The sequence below is a fragment of the Branchiostoma lanceolatum genome, chromosome 18 (assembly GCF_035083965.1).
Source record: "Branchiostoma lanceolatum isolate klBraLanc5 chromosome 18, klBraLanc5.hap2, whole genome shotgun sequence".
Taxonomy (NCBI): Eukaryota; Metazoa; Chordata; class Leptocardii; order Amphioxiformes; family Branchiostomatidae; genus Branchiostoma; species Branchiostoma lanceolatum.
The window spans coordinates 9,849,904-9,877,896 of NC_089739.1; the positions used below are offsets into that span (position 1 = coordinate 9,849,904).

Here is a 27,993-nt window from a genome sequence, read left to right on the forward strand (position 1 = left end):
TCCGTAATATGAACCCCCCCTTTTAATTTTCCAAAAGTTCACATGCATTAAGTCATCGTAAGAGCAATAATGAATGCCTCACTCTTTCATTCAAACTTTATTCATTTCGAATTCCCGCGGCAACGTCATCAAAACTCGGTCCCCATAAGCCTGGAAATGGACTGATCTGACGGCCCCCAACGCCGGCGCGAGACCCCAAACTGGTCGGACGTGTGAACTTGGAAAGGTAACAAGTTTTTACTAACAAAGAGGCACCAAAAGTACCGGTTTCGTCGTTGATTTTTGTTCAATAATCTCTGTTTTTTATTGTTGACATATTTAATTGAGGAAGGACCTTGTTTAAAGACAGATTTTGTAGAAAACGTCTGTGCAACGTGGATTTCGAGTTGGCTTGATTTGGGGAGGGGGGCCGTATAAATTATTTTTGCCTTGAGGATGAATCGGTGAAGGCCACTGCTACATATTTCTTGATTGAATTTTGCATATCTTTCCTAATGATCTAAATGGTAGTGAAAATATTATATGAACAAGAATTCAAATGATGATTGACTTGAAATGAAAGGAATATGACGCGTGGTTGTCAAAACGTGATTTTGTATAAGAGTAGAGTATAATTAGTTATATTTTGTATAAGCTGCAACTCCAAAACAGTTTGTCAACTGTGCTAAGATATTATTTTGAATGAATGAAGACCTTTATAATTTGTACATTTTGCCCCACTGGGCTAAGCAGAGGTCACATACGATTGAACTCCATGCCCACATCTGTTTGAGTGTTGTTCATTGTCCATCCTTCATATGCAAATGAGCACCAGGCCAGGGTTGGACCTTGGTTGGACATTAGTTTTGAAAAATTCACTGGCCCTACTGGTATACTGGAAGTTTAACTGACATATTTCTATACATTTTTACTTACAACAAGGAAAAGCTTTTATTTTTCAGCAAGTAAAGATCATTTCAAACTTTATAATGCGATCAAGGAGTCAAACTTGTAGGGGCTAAAGATATCTCAATGACAACATTGGCCAGAAGTAAGGTACAAGCTTTCACTTTTCAGACTAATTTTTTTATCATACTATAGAAATATTTGCTGTGAGAGTTAGACAATATTTACACAAAGATGAATGCACCTCAGACTCCTGAATTTCATATTAAACAACAACAAAATAGCTAACATATAAGTGTAGTGTGCCCCAAAATTGCACTGGCCCAATCAGGCAAGTGCAGGACATCCACTTGCCTGATAAGTGATTTTACTTGCCCAGTACTCTCCAAGCAGAGAAGATTGTGACCTTTTTATCATACATGTAATATGTATGGTCTGTTTTCTGTCAGCACTCCCCATCTCTTGGTGCAGAGTGCAAACAGAAAATGAGGCATATGATAAAAAGATCACAATCTTCTCCACCAACCTCTGCTTGGAGGAGAGTACTTGCCTGGGGCAACTGGGCAAATGGACTTATCTGCTGTGCAGAAATGGGTAGATGATCTTGTTCGCCAAGTTATATAACTTATATCATTCATTTGCAACTCTTTGAAGTTAAATTCCATTCATGTACTGTTTCAAGTACTATTTGTATGTTTTATTCAAGGGGAAGGCTCACTAATGACAGAGGAAAGTGTTTTCACATCAGAAAAGGGGAGATCCACTTGTGATAGTGATGGGGAGGATGCCATACATGAGCCATATCTCATTGGACAGTCCTATTAAAGAGTAAAGACAGAAAAAAACAAGCCACTAGGGGGCACAAAATCTAATCATTTGGAGGTCTCATCAAGACCTACCCACATACCAAATATCAAGACAATCCATCTATGCCTTCTTCATTATCTCCATGAAAAATGGAGATATTGTTTTGGGTGTGTCTGTGTGTCTGTTTGTTTGTTTGTCTGTGTTTCCGGACTACTGTAGTCAGCATAACTCAAGAACCTCTTGATGGATTACGATGATATTTGGTATGTGGGCAGGTGTTGTGAAGCCGACATTCAAGGTCCATTTTGGGCCCCCTGGTATGTGACCTTGGTACTGCAGCAGAAATTCCATTTTTGTATCTCTTGACCTGGATGTGCTATGGTCTTGATTTTTTGGTGGTAGATAGCTTGTGGTGTAATAGAGACGCGGTGTAGGTTTGGGCCCCCTAGCAGCTTGCTCTGGAACTGCAGGGGCGTTATCGTGAAAATCTTCTAAGGAGAATAACTGAACAAAGGAACGATGGATGTCAATGATATTTAGTATACAGGTAGCTTAGACAGAGATGTACATAATGAAGTGCAAATTATGTTACGTAGGACTTAATTTGCATAACTAATGAGGTACATCTATATTTGCAGTGTTTAAAGCCTCTTGATGGATTAATTTGCATAACTAATGAGGTACATCTATACAAATTATGCACATTATTACTAATTTGCATAATGACTGCAAAAGGGCCATAATTAATCAAAGTGGTAAACGATGAGACTGTGAGTCTAAGGGCGGTTCTACCAATTGACCTATTTAGATAAAATGCAGATTTAGGTACAATAAGGTGCAGACAAAACTGTTGCAAGTTTTTCTTTGAAATTTCAGCCAACTGATTGTTTTATTCGGCCAACGGCTTGGTAGCGTGATTAATTACATCACCCCTGCTGTCACGGGTGAACCCTGTTTCCCAGACTCTGGTGACCATTAATCACTTCTCGAGGCAACACGTGCAGGCCCGGCTGCAACTAGGAAGTACCCACGGGGATATCAGTTACATGACCAGCCCGGGACCGTCTGATGGGTCACAGCTACATTTGTGAGAACAAAGGCCATGATTTGTGTTGAAAAACAGCTAATTTCTTGGCGATTTTAGATATTTCTAATCTTTTGTGGAAGTAGCGACATTATGGGGAGAAAGAAGAGGTCAAGGTCAGCATCAGAGGAGCGAAAGTTAAAAGATCGCGAGCGGAAACAAAAGGTACGTAATACAGTCAAGTAAACGGCACTCACTATGAATAATTTCTATTCTAAAAGATGCTGTTTAGAAAGCATTTCCTTATAACTTTTGTCTCACCTATTTGGGCTAGGAAATAAGATTATTTCAGCATTTAACAAGGAACTGTTAGTGTCAAGAGTGCATTTTCTTCATAGCTTTTGCCCTACCCATTGGGGCTAAGAAATGGGATTATTTCAGGTCAAAGTATTGAATACATTTTTCCTAACAGCATATTACATTGTTATATAACTCTGTAGTCTATGGGAAAGGAGACCCCAGAGCAGGCAGAAATTCGCAAGCAGAGGAACAGGCAACGTATGGCAGCGAAACGGAAACAAGAAACACAGGAGCAAAGGGATAGCAGGAAAGTATTCCCGTTTAGTATATATGTATGATTAGAGATTTTATGAATACAACAGAATGTGTGTTAATGAAAGCCTCATTTGCATGATTCATGCGGCAACCTATAATTCTCTTGCGGTAAATGCTGTAGATGTCATTTGGAGGTGAAGGCAGCTTTTCAGCCTTATCATTACCAAAATGCACCCTTCACACAGCTGATTAGAATGGTCAGATTTAAAAGGGATAAGTCATGCGAGTCTGCGGCATGAGTGATGTGCATTAAGTTTCAAATCCTACGACAGGGAAGACGTAAAATTCCAACAACTCAAATACAACATTGACAAAGAACTGACCAATAATAATGAGCAGAAAATGATAAGTATTCCTGTCTAAAACAAGAGCCAAGACTTGCGGTGCGTCTACGAGCTTCACGGTCCTGTAACCCGGTTTTCGAAAAACCCCATGCGGTACCCGACGCGGCTTGTAAACAATGGCGAAGTTGTTACGGCGAAAACCTACAAATTCAACAACTTTGCCGCGCGGTATCTCTTACTTCATACTGCGTTCTAGTTATAGCAGAAATTTAGTAGAGATGTTGCAACTCTTTCGGGCACAGGTACTAGGTATACATCTTACATTCGACCTATCGTCGCTGTTACTGTTAGTGTCTCATTTCGGCGTGTAACATCGCACGTTAGGCGACAGAACCCGGAAGTGTATTATTAGCTGCAGCAAGAGAAAGAACGGGTCAGAGGTCAACTTGGTTTTTTTTGCAACTCAGTCCACTGCTAAGCATACGTTCTGTTGTTTTCGTGTTTTCGGTGGGGATTTCGAAGTCATTATGCCAAAATGTCAACATAGTCTGTCAAACTAAGAGTTCCACGACCTCATACCTTCACCAAATGATTGTAACATTGATGATCATGATTATCTCTTTGATTATTCAAATCATTGAAGGTCCTTATTGCAAAGTGTCTGCACAATGCAGAAAGTGAAAGACATTGCATTCTTAACTTCATGTTTTTATCTCTAAAAGGTTGTCCAAGGACAAAGATAGAACCGCAAAGGTGCGTGCCAAAGAGACGGCTCTGCAGCGAAGTCAAAGGTTGTCCAAGGTCAAGGAGAAAACCACGGAGTTGCGTAAAAACGAGACAGCTCTGCAGCGAAGTCAAAGGTTGTCCAAGGTCAAGGAGAAAACCACACAGTCGCGTAGAAATGAGACAGCTCTGCAGCGAAGTCAAAGGTTGTCCAAGGTCAAGGAGAAAACCACAGAGTCGCGTAGAAACGAGACAGCAATGCGGCGAAGTATAAGGTTGTCCAAGGACAAGGAGAAAACCGCAGTGAGGCGTGATAGGGAGACATCTGATCAGCGAATGACAAGGTTGTCAAAGAAGAAGGAGAAGACGACAAAAGCCCGCGACAACGAGACACCTGAACAACGTGACAGAAGGTTAGCTAAAGACAGGAGGAAGACTGCTGAGGGTCGTGCCATACAGACACACACCATTCAATCCGCATCAAAATTATTTCAGGACAAGATAAAGGAAGGCCCTACATGTGTGTGCTCTGTATGTCACCGTCTTATGTTCAGAAAGTCTGTTGTAAGATTCTACCAAGACAGCTCCAAATACAACAAGATACCAACAGATGAGAAGACTTCTATATTGAACAATTTACACAATAACAGCAGCTGGATATGCAACACTTGCCATATAACAATGACCAAAGGTAGGATGCCAGCCCAGGCAAAGGCTAATGGACTAATCCATCTATGCCTTCTTCATTATCTCCATGAAAAATGGAGATATTGTTTTGGGTGTGTCTGTGTGTCTGTTTGTTTGTTTGTCTGTGTTTCCGGACTACTGTAGTCAGCATAACTCAAGAACCTCTTGATGGATTACGATGATATTTGGTATGTGGGCAGGTGTTGTGAAGCCGACATTCAAGGTCCATTTTGGGCCCCCTGGTATGTGACCTTGGTACTGCAGCAGAAATTCCATTTTTGTATCTCTTGACCTGGATGTGCTATGGTCTTGATTTTTTGGTGGTAGATAGCTTGTGGTGTAATAGAGACGCGGTGTAGGTTTGGGCCCCCTAGCAGCTTGCTCTGGAACTGCAGGGGCGTTATCGTGAAAATCTTCTAAGGAGAATAACTGAACAAAGGAACGATGGATGTCAATGATATTTAGTATACAGGTAGCTTAGACAGAGATGTACATAATGAAGTGCAAATTATGTTACGTAGGACTTAATTTGCATAACTAATGAGGTACATCTATATTTGCAGTGTTTAAAGCCTCTTGATGGATTAATTTGCATAACTAATGAGGTACATCTATACAAATTATGCACATTATTACTAATTTGCATAATGACTGCAAAAGGGCCATAATTAATCAAAGTGGTAAACGATGAGACTGTGAGTCTAAGGGCGGTTCTACCAATTGACCTATTTAGATAAAATGCAGATTTAGGTACAATAAGGTGCAGACAAAACTGTTGCAAGTTTTTCTTTGAAATTTCAGCCAACTGATTGTTTTATTCGGCCAACGGCTTGGTAGCGTGATTAATTACATCACCCCTGCTGTCACGGGTGAACCCTGTTTCCCAGACTCTGGTGACCATTAATCACTTCTCGAGGCAACACGTGCAGGCCCGGCTGCAACTAGGAAGTACCCACGGGGATATCAGTTACATGACCAGCCCGGGACCGTCTGATGGGTCACAGCTACATTTGTGAGAACAAAGGCCATGATTTGTGTTGAAAAACAGCTAATTTCTTGGCGATTTTAGATATTTCTAATCTTTTGTGGAAGTAGCGACATTATGGGGAGAAAGAAGAGGTCAAGGTCAGCATCAGAGGAGCGAAAGTTAAAAGATCGCGAGCGGAAACAAAAGGTACGTAATACAGTCAAGTAAACGGCACTCACTATGAATAATTTCTATTCTAAAAGATGCTGTTTAGAAAGCATTTCCTTATAACTTTTGTCTCACCTATTTGGGCTAGGAAATAAGATTATTTCAGCATTTAACAAGGAACTGTTAGTGTCAAGAGTGCATTTTCTTCATAGCTTTTGCCCTACCCATTGGGGCTAAGAAATGGGATTATTTCAGGTCAAAGTATTGAATACATTTTTCCTAACAGCATATTACATTGTTATATAACTCTGTAGTCTATGGGAAAGGAGACCCCAGAGCAGGCAGAAATTCGCAAGCAGAGGAACAGGCAACGTATGGCAGCGAAACGGAAACAAGAAACACAGGAGCAAAGGGATAGCAGGAAAGTATTCCCGTTTAGTATATATGTATGATTAGAGATTTTATGAATACAACAGAATGTGTGTTAATGAAAGCCTCATTTGCATGATTCATGCGGCAACCTATAATTCTCTTGCGGTAAATGCTGTAGATGTCATTTGGAGGTGAAGGCAGCTTTTCAGCCTTATCATTACCAAAATGCACCCTTCACACAGCTGATTAGAATGGTCAGATTTAAAAGGGATAAGTCATGCGAGTCTGCGGCATGAGTGATGTGCATTAAGTTTCAAATCCTACGACAGGGAAGACGTAAAATTCCAACAACTCAAATACAACATTGACAAAGAACTGACCAATAATAATGAGCAGAAAATGATAAGTATTCCTGTCTAAAACAAGAGCCAAGACTTGCGGTGCGTCTACGAGCTTCACGGTCCTGTAACCCGGTTTTCGAAAAACCCCATGCGGTACCCGACGCGGCTTGTAAACAATGGCGAAGTTGTTACGGCGAAAACCTACAAATTCAACAACTTTGCCGCGCGGTATCTCTTACTTCATACTGCGTTCTAGTTATAGCAGAAATTTAGTAGAGATGTTGCAACTCTTTCGGGCACAGGTACTAGGTATACATCTTACATTCGACCTATCGTCGCTGTTACTGTTAGTGTCTCATTTCGGCGTGTAACATCGCACGTTAGGCGACAGAACCCGGAAGTGTATTATTAGCTGCAGCAAGAGAAAGAACGGGTCAGAGGTCAACTTGGTTTTTTTTGCAACTCAGTCCACTGCTAAGCATACGTTCTGTTGTTTTCGTGTTTTCGGTGGGGATTTCGAAGTCATTATGCCAAAATGTCAACATAGTCTGTCAAACTAAGAGTTCCACGACCTCATACCTTCACCAAATGATTGTAACATTGATGATCATGATTATCTCTTTGATTATTCAAATCATTGAAGGTCCTTATTGCAAAGTGTCTGCACAATGCAGAAAGTGAAAGACATTGCATTCTTAACTTCATGTTTTTATCTCTAAAAGGTTGTCCAAGGACAAAGATAGAACCGCAAAGGTGCGTGCCAAAGAGACGGCTCTGCAGCGAAGTCAAAGGTTGTCCAAGGTCAAGGAGAAAACCACGGAGTTGCGTAAAAACGAGACAGCTCTGCAGCGAAGTCAAAGGTTGTCCAAGGTCAAGGAGAAAACCACACAGTCGCGTAGAAATGAGACAGCTCTGCAGCGAAGTCAAAGGTTGTCCAAGGTCAAGGAGAAAACCACAGAGTCGCGTAGAAACGAGACAGCAATGCGGCGAAGTATAAGGTTGTCCAAGGACAAGGAGAAAACCGCAGTGAGGCGTGATAGGGAGACATCTGATCAGCGAATGACAAGGTTGTCAAAGAAGAAGGAGAAGACGACAAAAGCCCGCGACAACGAGACACCTGAACAACGTGACAGAAGGTTAGCTAAAGACAGGAGGAAGACTGCTGAGGGTCGTGCCATACAGACACACACCATTCAATCCGCATCAAAATTATTTCAGGACAAGATAAAGGAAGGCCCTACATGTGTGTGCTCTGTATGTCACCGTCTTATGTTCAGAAAGTCTGTTGTAAGATTCTACCAAGACAGCTCCAAATACAACAAGATACCAACAGATGAGAAGACTTCTATATTGAACAATTTACACAATAACAGCAGCTGGATATGCAACACTTGCCATATAACAATGACCAAAGGTAGGATGCCAGCCCAGGCAAAGGCTAATGGACTAATCCATCTATGCCTTCTTCATTATCTCCATGAAAAATGGAGATATTGTTTTGGGTGTGTCTGTGTGTCTGTTTGTTTGTTTGTCTGTGTTTCCGGACTACTGTAGTCAGCATAACTCAAGAACCTCTTGATGGATTACGATGATATTTGGTATGTGGGCAGGTGTTGTGAAGCCGACATTCAAGGTCCATTTTGGGCCCCCTGGTATGTGACCTTGGTACTGCAGCAGAAATTCCATTTTTGTATCTCTTGACCTGGATGTGCTATGGTCTTGATTTTTTGGTGGTAGATAGCTTGTGGTGTAATAGAGACGCGGTGTAGGTTTGGGCCCCCTAGCAGCTTGCTCTGGAACTGCAGGGGCGTTATCGTGAAAATCTTCTAAGGAGAATAACTGAACAAAGGAACGATGGATGTCAATGATATTTAGTATACAGGTAGCTTAGACAGAGATGTACATAATGAAGTGCAAATTATGTTACGTAGGACTTAATTTGCATAACTAATGAGGTACATCTATATTTGCAGTGTTTAAAGCCTCTTGATGGATTAATTTGCATAACTAATGAGGTACATCTATACAAATTATGCACATTATTACTAATTTGCATAATGACTGCAAAAGGGCCATAATTAATCAAAGTGGTAAACGATGAGACTGTGAGTCTAAGGGCGGTTCTACCAATTGACCTATTTAGATAAAATGCAGATTTAGGTACAATAAGGTGCAGACAAAACTGTTGCAAGTTTTTCTTTGAAATTTCAGCCAACTGATTGTTTTATTCGGCCAACGGCTTGGTAGCGTGATTAATTACATCACCCCTGCTGTCACGGGTGAACCCTGTTTCCCAGACTCTGGTGACCATTAATCACTTCTCGAGGCAACACGTGCAGGCCCGGCTGCAACTAGGAAGTACCCACGGGGATATCAGTTACATGACCAGCCCGGGACCGTCTGATGGGTCACAGCTACATTTGTGAGAACAAAGGCCATGATTTGTGTTGAAAAACAGCTAATTTCTTGGCGATTTTAGATATTTCTAATCTTTTGTGGAAGTAGCGACATTATGGGGAGAAAGAAGAGGTCAAGGTCAGCATCAGAGGAGCGAAAGTTAAAAGATCGCGAGCGGAAACAAAAGGTACGTAATACAGTCAAGTAAACGGCACTCACTATGAATAATTTCTATTCTAAAAGATGCTGTTTAGAAAGCATTTCCTTATAACTTTTGTCTCACCTATTTGGGCTAGGAAATAAGATTATTTCAGCATTTAACAAGGAACTGTTAGTGTCAAGAGTGCATTTTCTTCATAGCTTTTGCCCTACCCATTGGGGCTAAGAAATGGGATTATTTCAGGTCAAAGTATTGAATACATTTTTCCTAACAGCATATTACATTGTTATATAACTCTGTAGTCTATGGGAAAGGAGACCCCAGAGCAGGCAGAAATTCGCAAGCAGAGGAACAGGCAACGTATGGCAGCGAAACGGAAACAAGAAACACAGGAGCAAAGGGATAGCAGGAAAGTATTCCCGTTTAGTATATATGTATGATTAGAGATTTTATGAATACAACAGAATGTGTGTTAATGAAAGCCTCATTTGCATGATTCATGCGGCAACCTATAATTCTCTTGCGGTAAATGCTGTAGATGTCATTTGGAGGTGAAGGCAGCTTTTCAGCCTTATCATTACCAAAATGCACCCTTCACACAGCTGATTAGAATGGTCAGATTTAAAAGGGATAAGTCATGCGAGTCTGCGGCATGAGTGATGTGCATTAAGTTTCAAATCCTACGACAGGGAAGACGTAAAATTCCAACAACTCAAATACAACATTGACAAAGAACTGACCAATAATAATGAGCAGAAAATGATAAGTATTCCTGTCTAAAACAAGAGCCAAGACTTGCGGTGCGTCTACGAGCTTCACGGTCCTGTAACCCGGTTTTCGAAAAACCCCATGCGGTACCCGACGCGGCTTGTAAACAATGGCGAAGTTGTTACGGCGAAAACCTACAAATTCAACAACTTTGCCGCGCGGTATCTCTTACTTCATACTGCGTTCTAGTTATAGCAGAAATTTAGTAGAGATGTTGCAACTCTTTCGGGCACAGGTACTAGGTATACATCTTACATTCGACCTATCGTCGCTGTTACTGTTAGTGTCTCATTTCGGCGTGTAACATCGCACGTTAGGCGACAGAACCCGGAAGTGTATTATTAGCTGCAGCAAGAGAAAGAACGGGTCAGAGGTCAACTTGGTTTTTTTTGCAACTCAGTCCACTGCTAAGCATACGTTCTGTTGTTTTCGTGTTTTCGGTGGGGATTTCGAAGTCATTATGCCAAAATGTCAACATAGTCTGTCAAACTAAGAGTTCCACGACCTCATACCTTCACCAAATGATTGTAACATTGATGATCATGATTATCTCTTTGATTATTCAAATCATTGAAGGTCCTTATTGCAAAGTGTCTGCACAATGCAGAAAGTGAAAGACATTGCATTCTTAACTTCATGTTTTTATCTCTAAAAGGTTGTCCAAGGACAAAGATAGAACCGCAAAGGTGCGTGCCAAAGAGACGGCTCTGCAGCGAAGTCAAAGGTTGTCCAAGGTCAAGGAGAAAACCACGGAGTTGCGTAAAAACGAGACAGCTCTGCAGCGAAGTCAAAGGTTGTCCAAGGTCAAGGAGAAAACCACACAGTCGCGTAGAAATGAGACAGCTCTGCAGCGAAGTCAAAGGTTGTCCAAGGTCAAGGAGAAAACCACAGAGTCGCGTAGAAACGAGACAGCAATGCGGCGAAGTATAAGGTTGTCCAAGGACAAGGAGAAAACCGCAGTGAGGCGTGATAGGGAGACATCTGATCAGCGAATGACAAGGTTGTCAAAGAAGAAGGAGAAGACGACAAAAGCCCGCGACAACGAGACACCTGAACAACGTGACAGAAGGTTAGCTAAAGACAGGAGGAAGACTGCTGAGGGTCGTGCCATACAGACACACACCATTCAATCCGCATCAAAATTATTTCAGGACAAGATAAAGGAAGGCCCTACATGTGTGTGCTCTGTATGTCACCGTCTTATGTTCAGAAAGTCTGTTGTAAGATTCTACCAAGACAGCTCCAAATACAACAAGATACCAACAGATGAGAAGACTTCTATATTGAACAATTTACACAATAACAGCAGCTGGATATGCAACACTTGCCATATAACAATGACCAAAGGTAGGATGCCAGCCCAGGCAAAGGCTAATGGACTAATCCATCTATGCCTTCTTCATTATCTCCATGAAAAATGGAGATATTGTTTTGGGTGTGTCTGTGTGTCTGTTTGTTTGTTTGTCTGTGTTTCCGGACTACTGTAGTCAGCATAACTCAAGAACCTCTTGATGGATTACGATGATATTTGGTATGTGGGCAGGTGTTGTGAAGCCGACATTCAAGGTCCATTTTGGGCCCCCTGGTATGTGACCTTGGTACTGCAGCAGAAATTCCATTTTTGTATCTCTTGACCTGGATGTGCTATGGTCTTGATTTTTTGGTGGTAGATAGCTTGTGGTGTAATAGAGACGCGGTGTAGGTTTGGGCCCCCTAGCAGCTTGCTCTGGAACTGCAGGGGCGTTATCGTGAAAATCTTCTAAGGAGAATAACTGAACAAAGGAACGATGGATGTCAATGATATTTAGTATACAGGTAGCTTAGACAGAGATGTACATAATGAAGTGCAAATTATGTTACGTAGGACTTAATTTGCATAACTAATGAGGTACATCTATATTTGCAGTGTTTAAAGCCTCTTGATGGATTAATTTGCATAACTAATGAGGTACATCTATACAAATTATGCACATTATTACTAATTTGCATAATGACTGCAAAAGGGCCATAATTAATCAAAGTGGTAAACGATGAGACTGTGAGTCTAAGGGCGGTTCTACCAATTGACCTATTTAGATAAAATGCAGATTTAGGTACAATAAGGTGCAGACAAAACTGTTGCAAGTTTTTCTTTGAAATTTCAGCCAACTGATTGTTTTATTCGGCCAACGGCTTGGTAGCGTGATTAATTACATCACCCCTGCTGTCACGGGTGAACCCTGTTTCCCAGACTCTGGTGACCATTAATCACTTCTCGAGGCAACACGTGCAGGCCCGGCTGCAACTAGGAAGTACCCACGGGGATATCAGTTACATGACCAGCCCGGGACCGTCTGATGGGTCACAGCTACATTTGTGAGAACAAAGGCCATGATTTGTGTTGAAAAACAGCTAATTTCTTGGCGATTTTAGATATTTCTAATCTTTTGTGGAAGTAGCGACATTATGGGGAGAAAGAAGAGGTCAAGGTCAGCATCAGAGGAGCGAAAGTTAAAAGATCGCGAGCGGAAACAAAAGGTACGTAATACAGTCAAGTAAACGGCACTCACTATGAATAATTTCTATTCTAAAAGATGCTGTTTAGAAAGCATTTCCTTATAACTTTTGTCTCACCTATTTGGGCTAGGAAATAAGATTATTTCAGCATTTAACAAGGAACTGTTAGTGTCAAGAGTGCATTTTCTTCATAGCTTTTGCCCTACCCATTGGGGCTAAGAAATGGGATTATTTCAGGTCAAAGTATTGAATACATTTTTCCTAACAGCATATTACATTGTTATATAACTCTGTAGTCTATGGGAAAGGAGACCCCAGAGCAGGCAGAAATTCGCAAGCAGAGGAACAGGCAACGTATGGCAGCGAAACGGAAACAAGAAACACAGGAGCAAAGGGATAGCAGGAAAGTATTCCCGTTTAGTATATATGTATGATTAGAGATTTTATGAATACAACAGAATGTGTGTTAATGAAAGCCTCATTTGCATGATTCATGCGGCAACCTATAATTCTCTTGCGGTAAATGCTGTAGATGTCATTTGGAGGTGAAGGCAGCTTTTCAGCCTTATCATTACCAAAATGCACCCTTCACACAGCTGATTAGAATGGTCAGATTTAAAAGGGATAAGTCATGCGAGTCTGCGGCATGAGTGATGTGCATTAAGTTTCAAATCCTACGACAGGGAAGACGTAAAATTCCAACAACTCAAATACAACATTGACAAAGAACTGACCAATAATAATGAGCAGAAAATGATAAGTATTCCTGTCTAAAACAAGAGCCAAGACTTGCGGTGCGTCTACGAGCTTCACGGTCCTGTAACCCGGTTTTCGAAAAACCCCATGCGGTACCCGACGCGGCTTGTAAACAATGGCGAAGTTGTTACGGCGAAAACCTACAAATTCAACAACTTTGCCGCGCGGTATCTCTTACTTCATACTGCGTTCTAGTTATAGCAGAAATTTAGTAGAGATGTTGCAACTCTTTCGGGCACAGGTACTAGGTATACATCTTACATTCGACCTATCGTCGCTGTTACTGTTAGTGTCTCATTTCGGCGTGTAACATCGCACGTTAGGCGACAGAACCCGGAAGTGTATTATTAGCTGCAGCAAGAGAAAGAACGGGTCAGAGGTCAACTTGGTTTTTTTTGCAACTCAGTCCACTGCTAAGCATACGTTCTGTTGTTTTCGTGTTTTCGGTGGGGATTTCGAAGTCATTATGCCAAAATGTCAACATAGTCTGTCAAACTAAGAGTTCCACGACCTCATACCTTCACCAAATGATTGTAACATTGATGATCATGATTATCTCTTTGATTATTCAAATCATTGAAGGTCCTTATTGCAAAGTGTCTGCACAATGCAGAAAGTGAAAGACATTGCATTCTTAACTTCATGTTTTTATCTCTAAAAGGTTGTCCAAGGACAAAGATAGAACCGCAAAGGTGCGTGCCAAAGAGACGGCTCTGCAGCGAAGTCAAAGGTTGTCCAAGGTCAAGGAGAAAACCACGGAGTTGCGTAAAAACGAGACAGCTCTGCAGCGAAGTCAAAGGTTGTCCAAGGTCAAGGAGAAAACCACACAGTCGCGTAGAAATGAGACAGCTCTGCAGCGAAGTCAAAGGTTGTCCAAGGTCAAGGAGAAAACCACAGAGTCGCGTAGAAACGAGACAGCAATGCGGCGAAGTATAAGGTTGTCCAAGGACAAGGAGAAAACCGCAGTGAGGCGTGATAGGGAGACATCTGATCAGCGAATGACAAGGTTGTCAAAGAAGAAGGAGAAGACGACAAAAGCCCGCGACAACGAGACACCTGAACAACGTGACAGAAGGTTAGCTAAAGACAGGAGGAAGACTGCTGAGGGTCGTGCCATACAGACACACACCATTCAATCCGCATCAAAATTATTTCAGGACAAGATAAAGGAAGGCCCTACATGTGTGTGCTCTGTATGTCACCGTCTTATGTTCAGAAAGTCTGTTGTAAGATTCTACCAAGACAGCTCCAAATACAACAAGATACCAACAGATGAGAAGACTTCTATATTGAACAATTTACACAATAACAGCAGCTGGATATGCAACACTTGCCATATAACAATGACCAAAGGTAGGATGCCAGCCCAGGCAAAGGCTAATGGACTACAACTAGCTGATGTTCCAGAAGAATTACAGAACCTGCGCCCTCTGGAACTACGGCTCATCTCACAACGCATCCCATTCATGAAGCTGGTCGGACTCCCAAAAGGACAGCAGAGGGCTATTCATGGACCAGCAGTTAACGTGCCAGCCAAGCTGGAAAATGTTTGCTCCCTCCTTCCACGCCTTCCCGGCAACGCCCAGGTGTTACCAATGAAGTTAAAGAGGAAACTAATCTACACAGGCCACTACATGTATGATTTCATAAGGTACATACCTTTCTAATAATCATCTTAAAAGATTCTGTAGCTAATCACTCAGGCCATTTCACTCTTTGAAGATTGTATTTGAGGCCGTAAGGGTCTGAAAAAATTATCACTTAACGCAATAACAATTTTCATACTCTGAACATCTCTCTGTGCTTTCAGACCCAAGCAGGTGACAGAAGCTCTAGTCTGGTTGAAGACAAACAATCCCCTGTACAAAGACGTAACCTTCTGTGAGGACTGGCAGCAACAGTGGCTGGATGGGGATAGTGAGCTGTGGGAGGCCATGATCAACAGCAATTCACCGGAGGCAGCTGGTGGTGACTCTCCGATTTCCACTGACACCGACAATGACCCTAATGACATTAACAGGTGAGCTGTTCAACCGAATTTTTCCTGCCTTTATGAATAATAATTTCATACTGCACATATCCCTCAGGCGTCTCTTAACTTGAAATAACGTTATTGCTGCATCCTGTACATGCAAGACTTTATACAATAGCAGTATGTAACTAATCAGATGTCGTATTGAAATATGCATATATCATAATTCTTGGCAGGCTGGCAGAAAGGCATGGGCACGTCGTGGAAGATGTGCCTCGGGATGGCAACTGCTTTTTCTCAGCAATGCACGTGGTTCTCAATAAAGTTGGCATACACTGTGGCCTTGCACATGAAATACGAAGAGAAGTTGTGACATACTTGCAAACAGCTAAGGATGTCACGCGATACCAGCCCTGCATCCCTGATGCCATGGCAAATCATCAACCTGCTGTAGGCGGTCATGATGTTGAACAACCTGAAGAAGTTGACTTCGACATAGCACGTATCAGCGACCCAGTAGAAAGACAAACAGCTAAGTGGAACAGATATGTCGATCGTCTGGCAAATGGTGCTTGGGCGGACAATGTGGCTATTCAAGCACTAGCTGACATGATGGACATTGATATAGAAATCCTTGGAACATTGAATCCGGATACACTGACGGTCATACACCCAGCTCACAGTATAACACCACAACGACCTAGTGTTACAATCGGACTTATCGGACAGTCTCATTATGTGGCTCTCCACAAGATCAACACACATGAAGACGGTCATCATATGTATCAGGTATATATCTCTATTTATTTATCTATCTATCTATCTACCTATCTATCTATCCCTTTGTCTCTCTCTATATATACATAACTATATACATATACATCTTAGATAGATAGATAGATAGATCAACTAATCAATGACGACCCGAAATGTTGATGGCCAATTGTTTCTGTACCAATATCATATCAGGAGTCATAACCATACAATATTGCTTTAAACCCAGAACACGTCCGTGGATACCAGCACCACCAGTACCACCATTAAGAGCACAGTGATGACACAGCAGGAGAAAGAAGACGCTGAAGACGAGGCCGCATTTAAGGTAATCACTTTTTACTCACTAATCATCAATTTCCAATAAATTCCTATACCACATGTTCACCATGAAACAATGTGCAATTTCAAATCATTTTCAGGACACATCTGCGACGAGAGGTCTCCCGTACACGACATGTATGCAGGAGGACAGCCTGCAGGACAGTGAGAACATCTACTCCTTGGCTCCGGGGGAGAACCAGTGTCCACGGGCGTTCCTAACTGATGAGGACTTCGAACTCCTGGCAAACCCGGAAAAATATCCAGATGGGAGGTTCGGGTATTCCTTTCAACGGAAGAAGAACCTCACAGTTAGAAAGTACTTCAACCAACGCCTGTTGGATGCTGATGGAAGATTCGCCAAGGATGTTGATTATCTGTTTGCTGCACAATATGTCGTGGAGGCAAAACAGATACGGGATGACGCGTCCATTGCCTTGCGTCAAACCAGAGGACAAATGATGCAAGGTGGACAATTGAACGCAGGTGTTGTCAAGAATGCTGCTAACATGGCCTCGTTGTTCAGGACCGACTCAGCTTATAAGTTCCTAAAGAACGTTCGCGGGTCGCCCGCATATTGGCAACGGGTCCTCTATGATCTTCTCGCGATGGTAAGACAACTCGGAACGCCAACTTGGTTCCTCACACTTTCTGCTGCTGACATGCACTGGCCAAAAATAATACAGAGTATCGGTAGACAATATGGATGCAATTTCACGGCCGATGACATTGCAGGGATGTCCTGGCAAAAGAAGTGTGAATGGCTGAATACAAACCCAGTCACGGCAGCACGCCTATTCCAGTATAGACTTGAAGTGTTTTTTAAGGACTTCATTTGCAGTACTGCTCATCCAATTGGGGAGGTAGAAGACTACTTTATCCGGGTGGAGTTTCAGGTGCCTGGCCTTAAATCTTTTTAAGTACATTTTCCATTTGTCATTTAACCTTTCTTGTGCATCATAAACATAAAAGAATTGTGTCACGATATGTTCTTACCAGCCTTATCTTTTCTCTGCTCACCCAGGCACGTGGATCCCCCCATGCCCACACAGTTCTGTGGGTGAAGGACGCTCCCAGGATTGACGAGCATCCTGACGAGGTAGTCTGCCAGTTCATTGACAAGTATCAGACGTGCGAACTGACCGATGACTCAGCAAGGTTTCAGCAGCACAAGCATTCCCCGACATGCAGACGTAACGGTGGATGCCGCTTCAACTATCCACGTCCACCAAGTAGGAAGACAATCATCGCCAGGCCACTCGTAACAGATGACGCCAATGTCGACACAATCCGAACAAAGAGCAACGAAGCCCTACAGAAAGTGAAAACTTGCTTGGACGACCCTACAACACCAACTGATATTGACCTGGACGATCTGTTCAAAAGAGCTGGTGTCGCTGAGGTAGACTACACGAAGGAACTCAGCGAAACGAAGTCCGGAATGTCTATTATTCTTAAACGTGATCCGATATCCCAAGTGACAAACAGCCACAACAAAGATCTCCTGCATAGTTGGCAAGCCAACCTCGACCTCCAGTATATCACAGACCCATACGCCTGCATAATGTATGTAACATCTTACATGATGAAGAGCGAAAAGGCAATGAGCGAGTTGCTGAGGAAAACTGCAATGGAAATAACAAATGAAGACGTGAAAACGCAACTTCGCAAGTTAGGAGCAACCTTTTTAAATCACAGGGAGGTCAGTGCACAGGAAGCCGCTTATCGACTACTCTCTCTCCCGCTGAAGAGCACCACAAGAACAGTTCTGTTCATAAGCACAAGCCCAAAGGAGAAACGCGTTTCAATGTTGAAGTCCGCATCTGTGTTGGCCGACATGAAGGACGACGATGAGGACATCTTCGAAACAAGTCTAAATGACAGATATGCCGCTCGCCCAACTGAGATCGAGACTATGTGCCTGGCCGAGTTTGGATCTACCTTTGCTGTGGCATATGGAGAAACAGCAAACCCCAAACAAGAACGTATCGTGTTACAGAACAGCCTAGGTGAGTTGGAGCATATATTTTTATATTGTGTTCCAAATATCTATCAATAAGGTTTATGGCAGTTAAAAACTTTCCATACTAAATTGTCTATCTTCAACTTTATCCCAAGGTGCCATGTACAGACGACAACGTCCTGCTATCATACGCTTCCACAGGGAGAAGGAGGAAGGCGAATCCAAATATCGACATCTACTCATGTTGTACCACCCTTGGCGAAGCGAAGATGAACTGATGGGCAGCTACGAGTCATACGGACAGCATTATGAGGCTGTCAAGCAAGTCATTCAGTGCAAGGAAGACCTTTACACAGTGAAGAAAACAGGTCTACATCAGGCACTGAATGATGTGCAGGAGATGGGCCCTCCAGAACACGCATGGGACATGCTGGCACCTGGAGCTCAGCAACAACAGGCAGAACAGGAAGCTGAAGGTGTACATACCAACAGGAACATCGACCCTGAGGATCTACAGCACAATGCTGACCTGCATGATGAGGGAAATCAGTCAAACATGGACAGATATGCGGAGCTTCACGCCCGATACACAGCCGAGGCTAAGAAATCATTGCTGACACCCGACGAATACCGGGAGATGATGCGGACTTTAAATTCAAAGCAACGAGACATCGTAGACTACCACAGACAATGGTGCAAGGAGACGGTTATCGCTTTAAAGGGACAGAAACCACTCCCTACATACCGTCTATTCGTCAGCGGTCCCGGTGGCGTTGGGAAAAGTCACATAATCAAACTGATTCACTATGAAACGGTACGACTTCTGAAACTGTCCCTCCGCTTTGGCCCAGAAGATGTCATTGTTCTGCTCACATCATTCACAGGTGTTGCCGCTTTCAACATAGATGGGCTTACTCTTCACTCTGCATTTCTGCTAGAGACCGGGAACAAGGGGCACGAGTATCGTTCCTTGGGGTCAGACAAAATCAACACGTTGCGTTCGCGACTCAGCAACCTTCGTCTCATTATCATTGACGAGATATCGATGGTCGGCGCAGACATTCTGGTACATGTACACAGGCGACTGGAAGACATCATGGGAGGTTGTAGTGATACTACATTCGGCAACGTAAGCATCCTTGCAGTTGGAGATTTATACCAGCTCCAACCTGTCCTACAGAATCATGTCTTCGAGACACCAAAAGGCAAATACCCACAACTGTATGGATCATTGTGGCAGGAGAGCTTCAACATGGTGGAGCTCTCAGAAAGTATGCGACAACATGAAGACAAGCCATTTGCAGATATGCTGAATCGCGTACGTACGGCATCATATACCTCTGAAGACATCAGTATGCTAAAATCGAGGTCAACATCCAACTCAGACCCTACATATCCAAACGATGCACTTCATGTCTTCACAACCAACCCAGCCGTAAATGAATACAACAAAGAAAAACTGCAACAACTCACAACTGAAACTATCACAATACAATGTCAAGACTACAGAAAGGACAGGCAAACAGGTCAGCTAGATCTCAACCCTTCAAGTAAACCATCCCAAACTGGCGGCCTCAGGCCTGAATTGAGTGTCGCCATCGGGGCCAGAGTCATGGTAACTGTTAACATCGATGTCGCGGATGGTCTGGTCAACGGCGCATGCGGAACCGTTGTGGACATCATGACAAATCAAGGTCAACCCCATGCCATCCTCGTCGAGTTTGACAGCGATCGAGTTGGCAAGAAAGCTCTAGCCTCCAGCCAATACAAACGCACACATCCAAGAGCTGTACCCATCTACAGGCATGAAGTGACATTCCCCGTCACGAAAGGAAGAAGCCATATACAGATGACGCGACGTCAATTCGCACTCACACTTTGTTGGGCGTGTACGATCCACAAATGTCAAGGCAAGACACTTGACAAAATAGTTGTGTGCATGTCCGGAAAAGGACCTTTCACGCCAGGCCAGGTATATGTGGCTTTCAGCAGGGTAAGGAAACTTGAAGATCTCTTCATTGTTGGATTTAGGCCGGAGACCATCAAATGCAATGCTAAGGTCACTGCGGAAATGGCCCGATTGAGCAGCAAGAGCATGGCTCTTCTGAAGACACCTGCAGTAACTTGTCAATCAACCAGCATCATATTTCTCAATGTCCTGTCATACCTCAAACATCTTGAAGACCTTAAATCCACAGAATGCATTACGGATGCCGACATCACATGTTTTGCAGAGACATATCTAACCCCTCGTCATTCCTTGGCACAGGGGCAAAGAATAACACCAGAAATGTCATACATTGAACGACAGGACCGACAATCGCCCAGTGACCGCAAAGGTGGTCTCATGGTAATGTCACACTCAGCTATGACGCGTCTCCACGAGCCAGGTATCACGTTGTCTGCCATTGAGTACATGTGCGTGCGTGTACCCTTCTCAAACACGACCATTCAGCTCTGTGTCGTGTACTGCAAGCCACCAGTGAAGCAAAGTATACTGCTGCAGGACATGCTTACATTGGTCAACACCATGGACAACACCACACCAATAATGATCTGTGGAGACTTCAATGTTGACCTGCAAGTCATCGACAACAGCCCTCTTCTCCTACAGACAATGGTCAACCTTGGATTCCGCCAACTTGTCTCTGACCCAACAACAGATTACGGATCCTTGCTGGACCATGTGTATATCAACAGACATTTACATGCCACTGCAAACGTCATCGACTGCTACTTCTCAGATCATGATATCATTAGTGTAAAAGTTTCCAGAGCAATATAAATGATAGTTTCAAATGAAAGTGGCTCTTAAAAAACTTTGTCAAAGCTGTAAAAACATTCCTTCAACGAGAAATGTATAAATTAAGATCATTTAGTACAATTTCAGTAACACCAATGTTACATGTATACAATTTTAAGAGCATTTTTATCAAAGCTGTACATTTTTGTCCCAACAAGATTATGTAAAAATTACTTAAATCAATCTCAACTGAAATCAACGTTATTTGTATATACTTTATCATTGCAATCAATGCATTGTCTGCTAGCGAACTCTTAATCACGGTTCAGGAAATTAAAGCAATCTACTGCGAAATCACTACTACTATTCCATGATTTTATATTCAAACGCTAGTACCTTAACTTCAACATCACCATGCATACATATGTAATGTTGAAGTCATTTCCAAAATGCCCATGAAAATAGAGGTAACGCAATTTACTGCATACAGAAATAATCTGATGCAACATAAGGTAAGGGCATGATTTGTAATGATCATGATCATGATAATGCCATTATTACACAGAGGTAAGTAATAAGAATGATGGGAATTTTGTGTGTCTGCGTATGTGCGTGTGCTCCCTGATATTTGTATACTACAGAACCGTGTATATATTATGTGCATGTGGAAGTCATCTGCATAATTCATACTAACATGTGAATATAGAATTGTGCCAAACAAAAGGACCATCACACATACAACATATGTGTCCTTTTGTAGAAATGACCATCCGTTATCATCTATTTTGCTAATGAAAGCCTTATTTCTGACACGACACAAAAGAATATATCAGCAAAGGCTTAAACTATTTCATGGAGATATGAGGTCGTGGAACTCTTGTTTGTTCTGCTTTTCTACATACTCTCATCTCCCAAATAAACGTACCGGTACGTTTATTTTTTTCAGCCTCAAAATCCACCCAGTACGTTCTTATTTTGGACGGTACGTTTATTATTTTTTTGAAAATTTGAGTTTTGCTAACCTGGGATCCCCTTAAAATTCAAAGTTTGGGTTTTCCTGCCAATATGTCCCCGGCATTTTTGCTCATAATTCATTATTTTCCGGCCAAGCGGCGTTGATTTCCCTGCCGCTATGACCCGGCCTTTGTGAAATCCTGGCGGAACTCGTAACGTATCGGTCGATCTCTATAACACTTCAAAGACAACGTTGTTATTGGGCGAAAATAAGACGCCACACTGACGTTTTGAAATGCAATTCTTTTTACATGAACAACTTTAGCAGTCTCATTACATCGTAAACCAAAGCATGCTGACCAGAAACCAATATATGTCAGCGGCGCAAAGTGTTTCAAGTAACGTTACGCATGTAATACATTACTCTACTCACGTGAGATACAGTCTTTCCCAAAATGAAAATATAAAAATAACACCACAAAAAACTGTGTCTTAGCATCAAAAACTTTATAATTACTTTGAAAGTATATCAAAACATTTCAATCCTACCGCAAACATGAAAATTTAGCCCTTCGAAAAGCGCCACAGTAACGCATCCGGCAGTGACAGTCCGTGGGAATGTTTTGTTTTGGAAGATAGCACTTCCAAGAAGGGGAAACAACTCTTTTTGATCTACAAATAAAACTCCTTTGCCTTTGTCAGAAATGTGTTTTTGTAGTTTTACAAAAAGACTTTTAATACCTAAGTCTATATAAAAAAATCAATTGCAATCTAGTCGCCATTATTATCACTGAAAAATGCTTGAAAAAAGATCACTCCCCTACAGAAAGAATGCTGGAGGTTTCTAAGAACATGAGTGTACGTTCTGTTAGCCCCGCCCCTTTCTATCTGTGGCGCCGCCACTGTCTATAGCTCACCCTTTCATGTAACATGAGAACCCTGTAGTTTGTGGCAACATTGTAGCAAGCCTTCAGGAGGTTTCTCACAAATTTGTTGACAATTTAGTTTCTCAAAATGATACATACAAGGGTAATTCTTAGATTTTAAATTATTTGGATTGCAACAACAATTATATATAATATTGTCCTTGATATTATGTGATATTAAATGTCCTTGACACAACACAATGATTTGTGGCATGTAATGTTTACAAATCTATGTTTCTATATGGAAGGCATAGAAGATAAATGGCAAGTTGGGAAAGACAAAAAGTTACATCATATAACGTTACAGTGATTGTCATAGTCTTCCTTTTCTCTATCATGACTTTTACAAAATATAAGTAATACCTGTGATGACCATATATTCAGGATATTGTAATTTTCTGTTCATCTTCTAAATGTTGATACATTTGTATAGAAAAAGAGTAGACTTTCAAAGTGGTACCCATCCAAGTGAACTGAGAAGTTTGGCAACTACTTTTCATGTTTTGATTATATGTCAGTATATACAACAATTTACTTGCTTCAAGCTCCAAGCAGAAAATGCATGTATCAATGATCATGTACATTTTAACTTGAATTTGAAGCACCGTTGGCCCCCGGTTAGGGGTCATAGCGGGGAACCTATGCCCAATTTTTTCAACATTGCTACTACAGTATGTCTTTTTGAAGTGGCAAGGAATATTATAAGGAACAAGATGTGTACAGTTATTCTGTTCAAATAGTTATACACTTAATTGGTATGGTCCTCAGACAGGCATAAATAGTCAATAAATGAATAAAGAGAACCTGCTAATCATCTTCTTTCCCTCGGACAGAAGTAGCATGGACACAGTTTATCTGTAAATTTGGTCAATTTCCGGGGGGTATGTTTATTCCGGGGGGTACGTTTATTAGATTTTGAAGATTTGTCCAGGGGGTATGTTTATTCCGGGGGGTATGTTTATTTGGGAGATGAGAGTACATACACACATACATACATACATACATACATACATTATACATACACACATACATACAAACGCTACCCAAAACATAATCTTCTTGGCGAAGATAAAAACTTCAATTCAACTGAAGCTAGCCTTTCTTACCCTTTGTTGAACTTGCAATACTTTACAGAAAGCTACACTGACAACATGGACAACCAATCGCAGCAGAATGGAGACTCTGCGCACGGTCATGTCGGACGCACAGAAGACGGCAGAGACAAGAGAGAGCGGCGACGGTTACAGCCTGGTCGCCTCACAGCTCCGGTGGAGAAACTAAAACGATTTACGTGTAAGGAGTGTGGTTTTGCGACTGCAAACCCACGTTATATAAAGATACACTTGCTTAGACACAGTGACAATAAGCCCTACAAGTGTGACCAGTGTGACTATGCTGCCGTACAGAAGACACACTTGAGTATTCACATGATTGGCCATGCTGCCAACAGCCCTCTGAAATGTAGACAGTGTGGATTTAGCACAGAACACAAGTTTGTTCTCACCAAACACATGGCAGTCCATCGGGAAAAGAAAACCACGAAGAGCAACAGTGTTACACCTTCAAGTTCAACATCTACAACTTGTACCGGTCAAGATCTTTGCCATGAAAATGAACCTGAGATACACAACAAACCAGTCCCCTCCACAAAGAATCAGAATGCTCTCACAAATCACACAACAGCACATGATGACAAGGAAGCTACAAATGTGACATCTCCAGTAGCTGAACATGTGGACACAAATGCCAGCCAGCAAACATTAGTCAGAAGTAAACCAGAGACAAAGCAAGACAGACGCAAAAAACAGTTGAAGAATCAAACTAAGAAGACACTGAAGCCCCAGAATGCCTCAAGTGTGAAAGGTGAAGTGAGTCGAGGTGGTAGAGACAAGAGAAAGGGTTATCGGTTACAGCATGGTCTTGTCACGAGACCGTTGCAAAAACACAAACAGACGACTTTGCACAAGCGATTTGTGTGTAAGGAGTGTGGGTTTGCCACAGTAGACAAGTATTATCTAAAGAAACACATCCTCAGACACAGTGACAATAAGCCCTACAAGTGTGACCAGTGTGACTACGCTGCCATACAAAAGACACACTTGAGTATTCACATGTTGGGCCATGCTGTCAACAGCCCTCTGAAATGTAGACAGTGTGGATTTAGCACAGAACACAAGTTTGTCCTCACCAAACACATGGCAGTCCATCGGGAAAAGAAAACCACGAAGAGCAACAGTGTTACACCTTCAAGTTCAACATCTACAACTTCTACCGGTCAAGATCTTTGCCATGAAAATGAACCTGAGATACACAACAAACCAGTCCCCTCCACAAAGAACCAGAATGCTCTCACAAATCACACGACAGCACACGTTGTCAAGGAAACTACAAATATGACATCTCCAGTAGCTGAACATGGGGACCAAAATGCCAGCAATAAACTGCTAGTCAAAAGTGAACCAGACACAAAGCAAGACAGAGTTACAAAGAAGCAGAAAAAACAGTTGAAGAAACAGACTAAGAAGAAACTCAAGCGTCGGAATGTCTCAAATGTGAAAGGTGAAGTTAGTGTTGCCACAAGACCGCTGCAAAAGCGCAAACCGTCGACTTTGCACAAGCGATTTGTGTGTAAGGAGTGTGGTTTTGCCACCGCAGACAAGTATTATCTAAGAAGACACCTGCATAGACATAGTGGTGATACTCCCTTCAAGTGTGACCAGTGTGGCTTCGCTGCCATCACGAATAATCAATTGTTGGCTCACGGGAAGAGACACACTGGAAGATACCTGCTGAAGTGCACAGAGTGTTCATTTAGCACAGACCACCAATATCTCCTCACTCGTCACATGGCAGTCCACAGGGGAAAACCCAACAAGAGTGACGATGTTACACCCTCATCATCACAAGACGATGAAGCTACTTCTCCACATGTTGGAGAACAACTTCTCGGTGATCAAAGTGAATCGGAGACAAACAACGAACCTACTCCTTCTGGCAATAGGAGGACACAAACTAAAAAGAAAATCAACAACCCCAGCAATGTCACAACAACTGTAAAGCCAGAAGTGAGCCAAGATGAAACAGACAGCAAAGAGCGTCAACAGCTACTGCATGGTCGTTCTTCAGAGACTCCAAACAGCAAACAGACTGTCTGGAATGTTAACAAACCATTTGTTTGTACGGAGTGTGGGTTTGCTACAGCCATTAAAAAAAACTTGAAGAGACACATGCTTAGACGTCGACATAGTGGACCTAATCCTTCAAAACGTATGATGAGAAGGCACACAAAGAAGAAAGTCAACTACGCCAGCGATAGCACAACTGTGAAGTCGGAAGTGAGCCAAGATGAAACAGACGGCAAAGAGCATCAACAGCCACTGCATGGTGGTTTTTCAGAGACTCCAAAGAACAAACAGATTGTCTGGAACATTAACAAACCATTTGTGTGTACGGAGTGTGGGTTCGCTACAGCCTTTAAAAAAAACTTGAAGAGACACATGCTTAGACATAGTAGACCTAGTCAAAAATATCGGCTGAAGTGCACAGAGTGTTCATTTAGCACAAACCACCAAACTACCATCACCAAACACATGGCAGTTCACAAGGGAAAGGAAGCAAACAAGAGTGACAATGCTTCAACATCAGAAGACGATGAACATAGCACAGCACTTTCCCACAGACAAGCAACACAGAATGGCAAGAGCAAAGACAAAACTGGCAAGAAGTCTACCCCTTCAAAATGTAAGAAGAAAGTCTGCAGTGATGTTAGAACTGAGAAAGCTGGAAGACGCCAACAAGCCATCAATAACAGTGAGACACAGCTGGTTCTGAATAGCAGAGACAGATATGAATTAAGGGACAAACCTTCTGTCGTAAAACAAGATATTCACACAGAAGAGAAACCCAGAAAACGCAGGAAACGTAACGCAGAGGAAGAAAAATGTGTGAGACGACGCATCAAACCAAGTGCCTCGAATCTGCCGAAGCCTTTCGAGTGTGAAGAGTGTGTGTATAGCACAAACGACGTCAATGAGTTTGACCGCCACCTGTTCCAACACTCTTCCCTCTGCGCCAAGCGGTTTCTGTGTGGGCAGTGTTCGTTTGCGACGTCGAAAAAGAGCCACTGGGATAATCACACACTGAAGCACAGCGAAACTAAGCGCTTTGCTTGCACTGAATGCAACTTCCGGACTAACTACAGATTTTCTCTTTCGGGGCACGTCCAAAGGAGGCACGCATGGCAGAAGCCCAAGAACGACAAACAAGCGACCTCCAAGTTTTCACCCCCAAAGTCTCCGTCGTACAAACAGATGTACAGAATGAGCTTCTCTAAACGTAGCAGTCTGTACACCTGCAAAAAGTGCGAGTATGCTACGGCCCTTAAAGTTGCCATTTTGCGTCACGCCGAGACTCACGCCAGAGAGAAACCACAGAACTGTAAGAACGACAGCGATGCCTCCGACTCTGGAAAACAGGTTTCCAATTCCAGGGCTTCAAATCGAAGAACGACAGTCCCTTGATCAATGGACTAAAAGATTTTTCATCTGTAGTGAGTGTGACTGTCCCAGCCTGCACAGGTCTACCATATTGAGTCACAGTGGAGGGACCATAGAACTGTAATACACACATAGCTGGAGTTATATCATCAAATACTGTAAATGCATTCAAGTTCGCATGGTTTTTATTTCGTGCTAAGGGGAAAATGGAGTGTTCTTGGTAGTTTTTAGTTCGCGGCAGTGCTATAGTCACATGTGACTGCTACAATATTGGACAAAAATGTTCCCGGTGGTTCTGTATTCGCTGTGAAACGGCCGCCGTGATAATCGCAAGCATAAAACCACCGCGAACATTTCTGCATTTACAGTATCATAATTCTGTTGGGGACCACAA

At 42.4% G+C, this 27,993-nt stretch overlaps 3 protein-coding genes across 3 annotated transcripts; all 3 read left to right on the top strand.

Annotated features, from left to right (window-relative positions):
- Window positions 1–164: 164 nt before the first annotated feature.
- On the top strand, window positions 165–27,993 carry LOC136423875 (zinc finger protein 729-like). The gene is made up of 2 exons (XM_066412252.1): window positions 165–226; window positions 24,238–27,993. The coding sequence occupies exon 2, from the start codon at window positions 24,255–24,257 to the stop codon at window positions 27,621–27,623; it is 3,369 nt and encodes a 1,122-aa protein (XP_066268349.1). The 5' UTR covers window positions 165–226; window positions 24,238–24,254; the 3' UTR covers window positions 27,624–27,993.
- On the top strand, window positions 2,870–13,094 carry LOC136424724 (trichohyalin-like). The gene is made up of 6 exons (XM_066413345.1): window positions 2,870–2,941; window positions 3,217–3,269; window positions 4,338–4,751; window positions 7,596–8,009; window positions 10,854–11,257; window positions 12,991–13,094. Exons 1-6 carry the CDS (start codon window positions 2,870–2,872, stop codon window positions 13,092–13,094), a joined length of 1,461 nt encoding a protein of 486 aa, XP_066269442.1.
- LOC136423874 (uncharacterized) lies at window positions 14,295–22,099 on the top strand. Its single transcript, XM_066412251.1, has 7 exons — window positions 14,295–15,101; window positions 15,261–15,470; window positions 15,659–16,211; window positions 16,426–16,524; window positions 16,619–17,413; window positions 17,542–18,526; window positions 18,636–22,099. The coding sequence occupies exons 1-7, from the start codon at window positions 14,371–14,373 to the stop codon at window positions 21,263–21,265; spliced, it is 6,003 nt and encodes a 2,000-aa protein (XP_066268348.1). The 5' UTR covers window positions 14,295–14,370; the 3' UTR covers window positions 21,266–22,099.